This window comes from Ranitomeya variabilis, chromosome 1, assembly GCF_051348905.1.
Source record: "Ranitomeya variabilis isolate aRanVar5 chromosome 1, aRanVar5.hap1, whole genome shotgun sequence".
NCBI classification, from domain to species: Eukaryota; Metazoa; Chordata; class Amphibia; order Anura; family Dendrobatidae; genus Ranitomeya; species Ranitomeya variabilis.
In genome coordinates this window covers 309,874,141-309,886,452 of record NC_135232.1, presented here as the reverse complement: position 1 = coordinate 309,886,452, position 12,312 = coordinate 309,874,141, and the positions used below count along the sequence as shown (strand labels likewise).

General features: G+C 48.2%; 1 protein-coding gene across 1 annotated transcript in view; it reads right to left on the bottom strand.

Annotated features, from left to right (window-relative positions):
• Nucleotides 1-12,312, bottom strand: part of DDX54 (DEAD-box helicase 54) — a 43,576-nt gene that overhangs the window by 24,477 nt on the left and 6,787 nt on the right. Inside the window, exons 3-8 of the mRNA XM_077296501.1 lie at nucleotides 10,681-10,751; nucleotides 10,403-10,591; nucleotides 10,246-10,295; nucleotides 532-573; nucleotides 302-397; nucleotides 98-219 (exon numbers count right to left, since the gene is read on the bottom strand). Coding sequence (XP_077152616.1) covers nucleotides 98-219; nucleotides 302-397; nucleotides 532-573; nucleotides 10,246-10,295; nucleotides 10,403-10,591; nucleotides 10,681-10,751 — 570 coding nt within the window. The remainder of the gene's footprint in view (nucleotides 1-97; nucleotides 220-301; nucleotides 398-531; nucleotides 574-10,245; nucleotides 10,296-10,402; nucleotides 10,592-10,680; nucleotides 10,752-12,312) is intronic.

Genomic DNA, 12,312 nt, shown 5'->3' with positions numbered 1-12,312 from the left:
CATGCAAAAATAGAAGGAAAGAAAAGAGATATCAGAAGTTTAAGTGACAATACACGTTTTGGTCAAATAGTGGACAAGGCGTACTAAAACAGCTCACCAGCCCGGGCAAATTCCAGGAGCATCTTAGGGAGCGTTGCTGAGAAAAGCAAAGTCTGACGAGTTTCGGGAAGACGGGAAATTATTTCTTGCAACTGCTCAGCAAATCCCATCTCAAATAGCCTATCACAAACATAAGAGGCGAGGAGCAAAGTCTAATCATAAGTAAGGAACAGTATTGAAGTCTGACATACACAATACTAACCTGTCTGCTTCATCGAAAACAACATACTCCACACTGTGCAACTTAAGGTTCATTTGAATGGCAACGTGCATGAGACGACCCGGTGTGGCTATAATTCTGAGAAACCAACAAAAATATTTCAGATGCGTCTTGAACATGCATGAACATGCATGAACGTGCACAAAGTACCAAAATGTCGAAGATGTGAGATTGATGCAGATATCATTACGATGTGACAAAACAAAACGTACATGTCAGGGTTTTCATGAAGAGCAGCAAATTGATCTTCCATCCTGAAATGAATAAGAAAGAATATTACATGTATTACTGATGCTTTATTACTAAAGCAATTTATGAATGAGATTTTATTTTTTCCCCATCACTTACAGTGGTGTGAAAAAGTGTTTGTCCCACTTAAGTGTTTCAGATCACCAAAAAATGTAAATATTAGACAAAGATAACAAAAGTAAACACAAAAAAATGCAGTTTTTAAATGAAGGTCTTTATTATTAAGGGAAACAGAAATCAAAACCTACAGGGCCCTGTGTGAAAGAACGATTGCCCTTTCACCCATTTAGGACATAATTTAACTGTGGCTTATCACATCTTTGGGAAGCAGTTCAAACTCCCTAGCCACCCACAGGCCTGATCACTGCCACACCTGTTCTAGATCACTTAAATAGGAACTGCGTAACAAAGTGAAGCAGACCAAAAGAACCTCAAAAGCTAGACATCATGCCGATCCAAGTCTGGAACACATGAGAAACAAAGTCATTGGGAATCTATCAGTCTGGAAAAGGTTGTAAAGCCATTTCCAAAGCTTTGGGACTCCAGCGAATCACATTGAGAGCCATTATCCACATATACGGAAACATGGAACAGTGGTGAACCTTCCCAGGTGTGGCCGACCATCCAAAATTACTCCAAGAGTACAGCGACGACTCGTCCAAGTGGTCACAAAAGACCCCACAACAACATCCAAAGAACTGCAGGCCTCATTTTCCTTAGCTAAGGTCAGTGTTCATAAGAAAGAGACTGGGCAAAAATGGCCTGCATGGCAGAGTTCCAAGAGGAAAACCACTGCCGAGCAATAAGAACATAAAGGTTTTGCCAGAAAACATCTTCATGATCCCCAAGACTTTTGGGAGAATACCGACAAGACAAAAGTTTACTTTTTGGAATTTGTATATCCCATTACATTTGGAGTAGAAGTAACACAGCATTCCTAAAAAGGAACATCATACCAACATTAAAATATGGTGGTGGTAGTGTGACGGTCTGGGGCTGTTTTGCTGCTTCAGGACATGGAAGACTTGCTGTGGTAAATGGAACCATGGATTCTGCTGTCTTTCAAAAAATCCTGAAGGGGAACGTACGGCCATCTGTTTGTGATCTCAAGCCGAAGCATACTTGGGTTATGCAGCAGGACAATGATCTAAACCACACTAGCAAGTCCACCTCTGAATGGCTTAAGAAACAACAAAATTAAGACATTGGAGTGGACTAGACAAAGTCCTGACCTTAATATGATTGAGAAGCTGTGGCATGACCTAAAAAAGGCGGTTTGTGCTTGGTAACCCTCCAATTTAGCTGAATTACAACAATTCGCCATAGATGAGTGGGTCAAAATTACTCCAGAGAGTTGTAAAAGACTCATTGGCATTTATCACAAACGCTTGATTGCAGTTGTTGTTGCTTAAGGCCCCGTCTCACTTAGCGACGCTAAAGCGATCCCGACAACGATACGACCTGTCAGGGATCGTTGCTGCGTCGCTATGTGGTCGCTGGTGAGATGTCAAACAGTGAGATCTTCCAACGATCGCAGCTGCGATCTCACTGTTTGACATCTCACCAGCGACCTGTAGCGACCTGTACAACGATGTCACATGGGAGCTATTATGACGATTCAGTGTCTGAGTCGTCAACGAGGTCGTTGGTAAGGTGTCAAACACAGCGATGTGTGCTACCCAGCGGGACCTCAACGATCAAAAAAAGGTCCAGGCCATTCCGACACGACCAGCGATCTCACAGCAGGGGCCTGGTCGCTGCTACGTGTCACACAAAGCGAGATCGCTACTGAGGTCGCTGTTGCGTCACAAAACTTGTGACTCAGCAGCGATCTCGCTAGCGATCTCGCTTAGTGAGACGGGGGCTTTAGGGTGAACCAACCAGTTATTAGGCTTAGAGGGCAATCACTTTTTCACACAGGACCCTGTAGGTTTGGATTTCTTTTCCCCTTAATAATAAAGACCTTCATTTAAAAACGGCATTTTGTGGTTACTTGTGTTATCTTTGTCTAATATTTAAATTTGTTTGGTGATCTGAAACATTTAAGTGTGTCAAACATGTAAAAGAATAAGAAATCAGGAAGAGGGCAAACACTTTTTCTTTATCGCTTCATTGGGGGACAGACAGCAATGGGTGTATGCTGCTGCTGCTAGGAGGTTGACACTATGCAAAAAGGAAAAAGGATAGCTCCTCCCTGGCAGTATACACCCACCGACAGGCACCAAGTACCTCAGTTTGTGCTTAGTGTCTGTAGGAGGCGGACCTGGATCTTCCTAGATCCGCAGCTAACCTTTTTTCCTTACAGGTATTGTTTGTGTTTAGTAATGCTCTCCTTGTTTTTCAGATACAGCGTTAGTGAAACAGGGTGTCTGTTACCCTGCCTTCCCAGGATGGGCGGCTGAGCGAGCGGTGTGGTGCCACCGACATCGCAACTCTCAGGCCGCTGGCAGGACAATATCCCCTGCCACATTCAAGGGTGCTCCAGGGTCTAATTGGTGGCTGGTCCCTGCCAAATGTCCTCCTCACCCCTCTCCTCGGAGAGGGCTGAGAGGAAGACGGTGGTCACCAGCGGTGACCTCCCCCCTTCGTTAAGGGGGTTGATGCCGTCTTCTGGATGAAGGATCTTCGTGTCCAGCGACCCTCCCCACCCATGGGCCCCTGGACGATCCTCATGACTCATGTCCCTACTTTCCGCGGACCCTCGGCATTACATCGCCCTCTTGGCGCCGTCTCTTATCGGGCACCTCCGCGCCTTTTCTCTTTTTCAGGCGCGTTTACTTCCACTTCCCCTTACTTTCACTTTTGCTTCGGCCCGGCTGGCCACGCCCCCTTTGGCCCACGTTTTGTCGGCGCCCTTTCACCGCCAATCACAGGTCGCACTCTTATATGGTGCACGCCCCCTCTGCCGCCAGCCCTATCCAAGGACACTTTGTCTCCGCCATCATTGGCTATTCAATTAGGCACGCCCCTTGTTCATCACGTAGCCTCCTGCCTATCCTCCATCTTGGAAGCTGCAGCACCTGGCACATCGCTTCCTCTCTAGACGGAATCTCGGCTCGGGGGACACAGATATCTCCTAGCTGCAGTTTGCTGTACTGGTAGGCTTTTGCCTTTATCTTATACAGCACCTCCCTGCAGTATCTCACTTATACTCCGGCAGGGTCCCCCAAGGCTATTATTATAGCGCACCAGGCCCTACATATGTCCAACTCTATAGGGGCCTCTCTTTCTAAGCCCACTATCATTCATTACGCTTGCGCACGCTGCAAGAAAAAGTGGTCAGCAGGCCGTCTCCTTTCTGCCAGTCCTGCAGTCCTCCTACCATGTCTGCCCCTCAGGAACCCTCCGACTCTCGGGATGGGTGCGCTCCCCCTCCCCCAGCGTGGGCCGTGGCCATGTCCCAGTCGGTCTCTGACCTGACTAGGGCATCCCAGTCTCTGGTCCAAGTGCTTGAACGACTTCCACAACTGTCTGCAGCCACCAGTGCTCCGAACGTCCCTCATGGCGATTCGCACGCACCTGATATCGACCTTCAAAGACACAGACCAGCTAGCCGTTCTAGAAAGAGGACTCTGTCTGGCTCCTCATCCAGCTCTCCGGGTCCCTCCGCAGCACCCAAGCTGCTCTCCTCTTCCCAATTCCCCACTTCGTCGGAGGACCTTGGGTCAGATGTAGATTCACAGTCTGGGTCTGACTCTGATTCAGACCAGATAATCAGTATTATACCAAGAGAAAAACGGAGTACTCAGTCCCACATTCCGTAAAAATGTATATAACTTTATTTAAATAATCATTTGATAACATACAACATTAATAGTACAGACAAGTATATAGGGAGGGATCAGGTCAGACCCAGGTATACAGGCAAAATATCATAAAGATGTAAAGTGCCTAGTGCTCATGGTTAGTATGGGAAGCATCCACAATAACCCCCATAATGGGATCCATTGGCCAAACATGTAATCATTGCTCAGTGGCAACTATTTAGTATACGGAAGTGTTTATAAAGAATGCTTACCCATATAATAGTGTGGTGCCGGACCCATGTCTCGCCGCTACCGACGCGCGTTTCGCTGCTCTTTTTCAAGGTGCGGTGATGTCATGTGTGTGGGCAGATGTTTAAATACCTTTAGCGCCGGAAACCTGTATCGTCGGCGCATGTCTCGAACTGCATGCCGGAATGACATCACTTCCGGCAGGGCGGAGTAACACTGCGTGTCAGCATGAATGTCAAAATGACGTCGCTGAAACGCAAGTGTCATCCATAGTCGCCATCAGCGATGCTCCGGTCAATGCCACAGGAGACATGCGCACAACAGGATCCGGTATCGTATTAAAAAGATTTTTAGTATGCAGACAATGGTTGATAGTCTTATCTCGGCTATCTCTCTAACCCTCAAACTTAAACAGGACGAGGTTCCTCCCCTGGATCCTTCCGTCTTTTTCAAGAGGGTAAAACGTCTCGCTCCTTTCCCAACCATGAGGAGATTGAGTCTACCCTGTCTAAGCACTGGGAGCATCCCGAAAAGCGTTTTCCAGGAAGAAAGCACATGGATGTCCTATACCCCTTCAGTGCCGATCTTCTTGGCAGATGGGACGAGTCCCCCAAGGTGGATCTACCAGTTTCTCGTCTTTCCTCTAAGACAGTTCTGTCCTTACCTGATGGTGCGTCTCTTAAAGGGACTCTGTCACCTGAATTTGGAGGGAACAATTTTCAGCCATAGGGGCGGGGCTTTCGGGTGTTTGATTCACCCTTTCCTTACCCGCTGGCTGCAATATTGGATTGAAGTTCATTCTCTGTCCTCCATAGTAGACGCCTGCGTAAGGCAAGATTGCCTTGTGCAGGCATGTACTACGGAGGACAGAGAATGAACTTCAATCCAATATTGCAGCCAGCATGCAGCCAGCGGGTAAGGAAAGGGTGGATCAAACACCCGAAAACCCCGCCCCTATGGCTGAAAATTATTCCCTCCAAATTCAGGTGACAGAGTCCCTTTAAAGACGCGACAGCTAGAGGCACTAGCCAAATCTGCCTTTGAGGCATCTGGAGCATCCCTCTGCCCTAATTTCGCCTCCATCTGGGTGGCAAAGGCCATCTCCGCCTGGGCCAGGATCCTTCGCCGGGGCATCTTAGCTTTGGCTTCTCTGGACGAGCTTGCCGAACTGGCAGACCAGATTGGCCACGCTGGCAAATACGTTTTGGCTGCCTCCTTGGATGCGGCAGCCTGCTCAGCCAGAGCAAGTAGCAACATTGTGGCTATACGCCGCATCCTTTGGTTGAAGGCATGGAGTGCAGATACTACTTCCAAGAGGTCCCTCACCAACTTAGCCTTCCCAAGGCTCCAGGCTCTTTGGGGCTCGGCTAGACCAGATAATTTCAGATGCTACCGGCGGCAAAAGCACCTCTCTCCCTCAGTCTAGACCCAAGCGTTTTTTCAACAAGAAGGGCCCTCGGCCCTTTAGTCCATTTCCAGCATCAGAATCCTCTTCACAGCAGGAGCGTCCCTCTGCCTCAGGTGAACGAAGGAAACCCTCTTACAAACCAGCTCCCAGCTGGAGGCCTAAGGGCAAACCCTCAAGATCCTTTGAGTCCCGTTCCAACCGCTTCCGTTCTAAGTGACAGGTCGCCCCCACCTGGAAGTCTTTCCAGGGTGGGAGGCAGGCTTCTTTCCTTCAAGGACGCCTGGTTGTCGGTGGTCAGCGACGCCTGGGTCAGGGAGATCTTTACCTCCGGTTACAAGATCGAATTTTCTTCCCTCCCAGAAAGTCGCTTCTTTCTTTCTCGCCCACCAAAGCAGCCAGCCGTCTCAGTTACCCGGTATTCTACAGGCAGTATACTCCCTGGTCACCGCTGGTGTAGTCGTTCCCGTTCCGTCAAACGAATGGTTTTCGGGGTTCTATTCGAATCTCTTCGTAGTCCCGAAGAAGGACGGTTCCCTCCATCCAATTCTGGACCTAAAATCACTGAATCGTCACGTTCGACTCCGCCACTTCAGGATGGAATCTCTACAGTCAGTGATCACCGCCATGGAGCCGGGGGAATTTCTCTGCTCGGTCGACATTCAGGATGCTTACCTGCATGTCCCCATTTGGGTGAGGCACCAGAGATTCCTTCGGTTTGCAATCCAGGACGATCAGTACAAATTCACGGCCCTTCCCTTTGGCCTGGTGTCTGCCCTCAGGGATTTCAACAAGGCCATGGTGGCGGTCATGGCCACTCTTCGTTCCAGGGAGATTCTTATTATCCCTTACCTGGACGATCTGCTGATCAAGGGATCTTCTCATCGAGACGAAGCCTTCACACCTCTCTGGACACCCTGACCCGTCTCGGCTGGATCATCAACTGAGACAAGTCCTCTCTGATTCCCTCCCAGCATCTGACATTCCTGGGCATGGAATTCAACACGAACTTGGCTTAGCTCTTTCTCCCGAAGGACAAGTTCTCCGTTCTCCGCAAGGCAGTCCGATCTCTAAAGCACCCATCCCCCCAATCCCCTACGATTCTGTATGGGAGTCCTGGGAAAGATGGTTGCCTCCATGGAAGCCGTGCCTTTCGCCCAGTTCAACACTCGCCCCCTCCAGCTGTTCCTTCTGTCCACCTGGAACAAGTCCACGACTTCCTTGGACCGTCCAGTTCGTCTGCCTCCCCAGGTACGCCCTAACCTGGTGGACTCTGTCCTCCTCAGTCCTGACAGGGAGGTCCTTCCTTCCCCTTCGGTAGCAAGTCATCACCACCGACGCGAGTCTGTTCGGATGGGGAGCAGTCTTCCGACAACACACAGCGCAGGGTCGCTGGACCGCCCAGGAGGCTCTTCTTCCCATCAACCTTCTGGAAATCAGGGCAATCTTCCTTGCCCTATTACACTGGCAGTCACTCCTGACATCCAAAAAGAATGATGTGCACACTGAAAATCAAAGTCAATTGGTGCAGGCTGAACATCCGACCGTCCAAATATTCATGAGAAAATCAGCCGCACTCAGGTAGTTGAAAATTATGCAAAAAGTATTATTTCTTTATTCGTGCGTACAGACATCACCAGGTGCTTAATGACATATAAAGATTGCGGACTATAGGGTTAACGTTTCGACCAGGGGCGGTCTTTGTCAAAACCTCACTTGTGGCAAGAGCAGAAGTGGAGGAGTAAGTTCAATTAGGGCAGTGCTAGCAGGAGCGTGGAGAGGCTATGTCCGTTTCACTGGTGATGTTGCCTGATGTTCTCCTGACAGGCGGGCTGGTCTCCATTCAGTCGGACAACGCCACGGCCGTGGCGTACTTGAACCACCAGGGCGGGACTCGCAGCAGTCAGGTGATGGCGGAAACGGCAAAGATTCTGCGTTGAGCGGAATGTCACGTTCCGGCAATATCAGCCGTTCACATTCCAGGGGTCGAAAATTGGGCAGCCGATTTCTTAAGCCGCCAAGGAATGGCAGCGGGCGAGTGGTCTCTCCATCCCTCGGTCTTCGATCAGATATGCCAGCGTTGGGGCACTCCAGACGTCGACCTCATGGCGTCTCGGATGAACCACAAGGTAGCTCAGTTCGTAGCCAGATCCCGGGATTCTCTGGCCATCGGCCACGACGCCCTGGTAATTCCGTGGTCCCAGTTTCAGCTCCCTTACCTGTTCCCTCCTCTTCCCTTGATCCCAAGGGTCGTAAAAAAGATAAAGTCAGAGGGGATTCCGGTTATCCTCATAGCGCCAGACTGGCAAAGGCACCCTTGGTATGCGGAACTCGTGAACGTGCTCTCGGATACCCCCTGGAGGCTCCCAGACCGTCCAGACCTTCTTTCACAGGGCCCGCTCTTCCACCAGAGTTCTCAGTCTCTGAATTTAACGGCATGGTCATTGAGACCGCGGTCCTAAGGGAGTTTGGTTTTTCACACCAGGTCATTCAGACCATGATCAGAGCTAGAAAACCTGCTTCTTCCTGCATTTACCACAGGTACTGGAAGGCTTTTTTCCGATGGTGCGAGACAAACCATGTTTTTCCAATGTCTTTTCCCCTTCCGGACTTTCTTGGTTTCCTCCAGGCAGGTCTCGACTCGGGACTATCCCTCAGACTTTTCTCCAAGGAGTTGCGCATCTGGCCCCTCCTTTCCGGTCCCCGTTGGAAACTTGGGATCTCAAACTGGTTCTGGGTGCTCTCCAGGCAGCGCCCTTCGAACCTCTTAGGGACATTTCCTTTTCCTTTCTTTCATGGAAGGTAGCCTTTCTGATTGCTATTACATCTATAAGGAGGGTCTCCGAGTTGGCAGCTTTATACTGCTGTTCTCCTTTTCTGATTCTCCATCAGGACAAGGTAGTTCTCAGACCTGTCCCTTCCTTCCTTCCCAAAGGGGTGTACGCTTTCCACATCTATGAAGACATCATTCTTCCCTCATTCTGTCCTTCCCCGGTTCATCCCATGGAGAAGTCTTTTCACAAACTGGACGTGGTCAGGGCCATTCGGGTCTATTTTTCTAGAACTGCCTCCTATCGCCAATCCGATTCTCTGTTTGTCATCTCTGAGGGTCGCCGGAAGGGTCTTCAGGCTTCCAAGATCTCTCGTTGGATTCATTCAGTGATAATGGAAGCCTACCGCATTCATGAGAAACGACCCCTCTGGGGGTGCGGGCCCACTCCAGCAGAGCTGTTCGCCACCAGGCTTCCGCCTTACAGGTCTGCAAGGCCACAACCTGGTCGTCCTTGCACACTTTTACGAGGTTCTATAGGGTTCATACCCACGCCTCGTCTGATGCAGGTTTTGGTAGGAAGGTACTGCAGGCGGCGTTTGCCCACTGGCCGACCTGAGTCTTTTCTCTTCGTTTTATTCCCACCCTTCTTTTGGGACTGCTTTTGGACGTCCCATGGTTGTCTGTGTCCCCCAATGAAGCGATAAAGAAAGAGGGATTTTTTGGTACTTACCGTAAAATCTCTTTCTTGGAGCCTTCATTGGGGGACACAGCACCCTCCCTACTTGTTTTTCTGGTACCGTGTTTGGGTCTGAGCGCCCTAGTTTAGTTGGTACTTATATATTCTGAATTCTGGTCGCTTCTCCTACTGCTTTTTTTCACCAACTGAGGTACTTGGTGCCTGTCGGTGGGTGTATACTGCCAAGGAGGAGCTATCCTTTTTGCATAGTGTCAGCCTCCTAGTAGCAGCAGCATACACCCATGGTTGTCTGTGTCCCCCAATGAAGCCTCCAAGAAAGAGATTTTACGGTAAGTACAAAAAAATCCCTCTTTTACACTTCTGTATGTAGAGCCAACATGTGCTGTGAACAGGTTCCATTAGCGCATGGCAATTTCTGCCCAGAGTCTCACAATCTACAACATAATTTCATCCCTAAAGGTTTCCAGACAGACAAGAATAGCTACGCCCGCTTATCATGTAATTTGTTAAGGGGGTATCCTGATTATCCCTTTATAACAGATGTTGGGGAAAGAAGATTTGGGCATGCTGGATTTCAACATGCTCAGTTCTTTATTGTCATTAAAACTAAGATCATCCATCAGAAGTCTGCACATGTAAGCACTATGGTCATCTTAAGGCAACTTTTGTGGGAAGCCAATAAAACTAATTGCTGGCCATACAAATAGTTATAGGCATGGTTATTTTAATAAAGAAATAACATTGTCAGATGATGTTTAATTCTTATGATCAGTATTTGCAAATCCAAAAAGAAAGCTGCCAACTCACCTGTCTCCACCCAAGATAAGAGCAGTTTTCAAGCCAGTAAATTTTCCAAGCTGGTAGAGAAGAAAGTTATCATTAGACACATGAATAGAAGCCCAGTAAGAAATAAAGAAAAACGTGACAGAGAAATAGGTAAGTGAGGAGCTGTGGTATTGTGTACCTCTTTAGTGAATTTGAGCGTCTGCAGGGCAAGCTCTCTGGTCGGTGACAAGATAAGCCCGCGAACTCCAGTTTGTGCACTGTGAGCCTTGAGCTTCTCAAACATTGGGATCAGGAAGCAGGCGGTCTTCCCACTGCCAGTCCTAGCCATAGCAACCACATCTTTGCCATCCAGAATAACTGGAATTACCTAACGAAGAATGATCTATCCTATTACAATTTGGTTTTGCAGGGTTTCAATGTTTACAGCACTATGGAAGCAGATTCTGGCACACTCACCTTCCTCTGGATAGGTGTCGGCACCTTGTAACCTTTCTTCATCACTCCTTTAAAGACGGGATAGCTAAGACCTAAAAATGAATGAATACAATAGATGAGATGATACTAAAAGCATACAAAAAAAGAGCACATTCACGTCCACATGTAGGCAAAAATATCTCAATGGCAAAGTGTTATATTATAGTGAACTGGATTTAAAGGGTTTGTTTATCCTTTGGAAAAGTCATCAATATAAGATCAGTGGGAGTCTGAAATCTGGAACCCCACTGATTAGTTAATCAGGGTATGGAGAGGAAAAGAACAACTCCATAAACTGTGTAGTAGTACTGCTGATCAGCTAATTTTGAAGAGAAAAATAAATTGATGACCTGACGTATCCTATGGATAGTTCTTCAATATCAATAAAAGACCGTGCCTTCGTGCCTTTTACAACACTAACTTCTTTGTGTTGATAATTTTTTGTATAGTTTCCACATCCTCGTACTGGAATACACACTGGGCTGGCGTCACTGTCCTCGCCTTTGGACGGATTGAACATGAAGAGGAAGACCGGCTGCAGCTGATCTCTGATTTCATCTTCATGTTCAATTAGTCCGAAAGCGTGGTTAGTGACACCAGTGCTGACTGGGTGCTGAGGTCACATGTCACAACAACCGCATGAGAGCTACAGGGAGAGCGAGTGCCGACACCGCAGGAACGGCACCAGCAAGGGAGGCGAGTATAAGCTGTTTTTATTTTATAGGGGCAAAGCTGAAAAGTTGAAGGTGGAGCAAAAACAATTCCACAAAAATGGCAACAGAAATTCCAATGAAGTCGCTTCAGAAAAACCTGCAATTTCCTGAAGCGTCTTCACCTTGGAAGGCTGAGAGAGGGCCTAGGCATGTAAAAGTTGCTAAATCTTGCTTACAGCCATTATTAGCATAGACCTGGTGTCACAACTCTTTTGTCAGATAACCCCGGGCCAGGGGCTCCTTCCCTGTCCCTAACGTTAGCGGCACCCTAGCTATGCCTTTTCCCCAGATTACATCTAATGGTGAAGACGCCGGGGCCACGTACCTTACTGAGCTCCTGAATCCACCCTAAGTCTGTTCCCTTCCCCCACCCGGGGAAGAGGGGAATAGTAGTGTATGGCTATATACCAACCAGACTAACAAGGTAATACGAACAGGGATAAAGGAAAATATCAATCATACAAAAATGCACCCACAAACAGAGGGAGACACAAGGGAATGACGGATGAGAAAAACCAAAGAAGGAGAGGATTTGCACACAACCAAAACCTAGCAACAGTCTTCGATAAATCCACCAAACACCTTCTCAAACAATACACCACCAACTCCTGAACCATGCAACAATGAAGCTAACTCTGGCAATGCTTACTTGCCACAGTCCAGTTTATATAGAAGAGTGGCCAACAGTGAACAACTGAGAGCCTAAGGCAGGTAAGCTTCCGGGAACTCTCGGCTGAGTAGATTAACCCTTGCATTGCTATAACCATTTAATATGAAGGTGAAGTGCTTATAGTCAGTGTGAGAGTAGGAGAAATCAGACAAAGTGGTCTTATAGCTCCTCTCTGTTGCGGGAACCCCGTGACACCTGGGCTACCAAAACAGAACACTGGAAGTGACATAC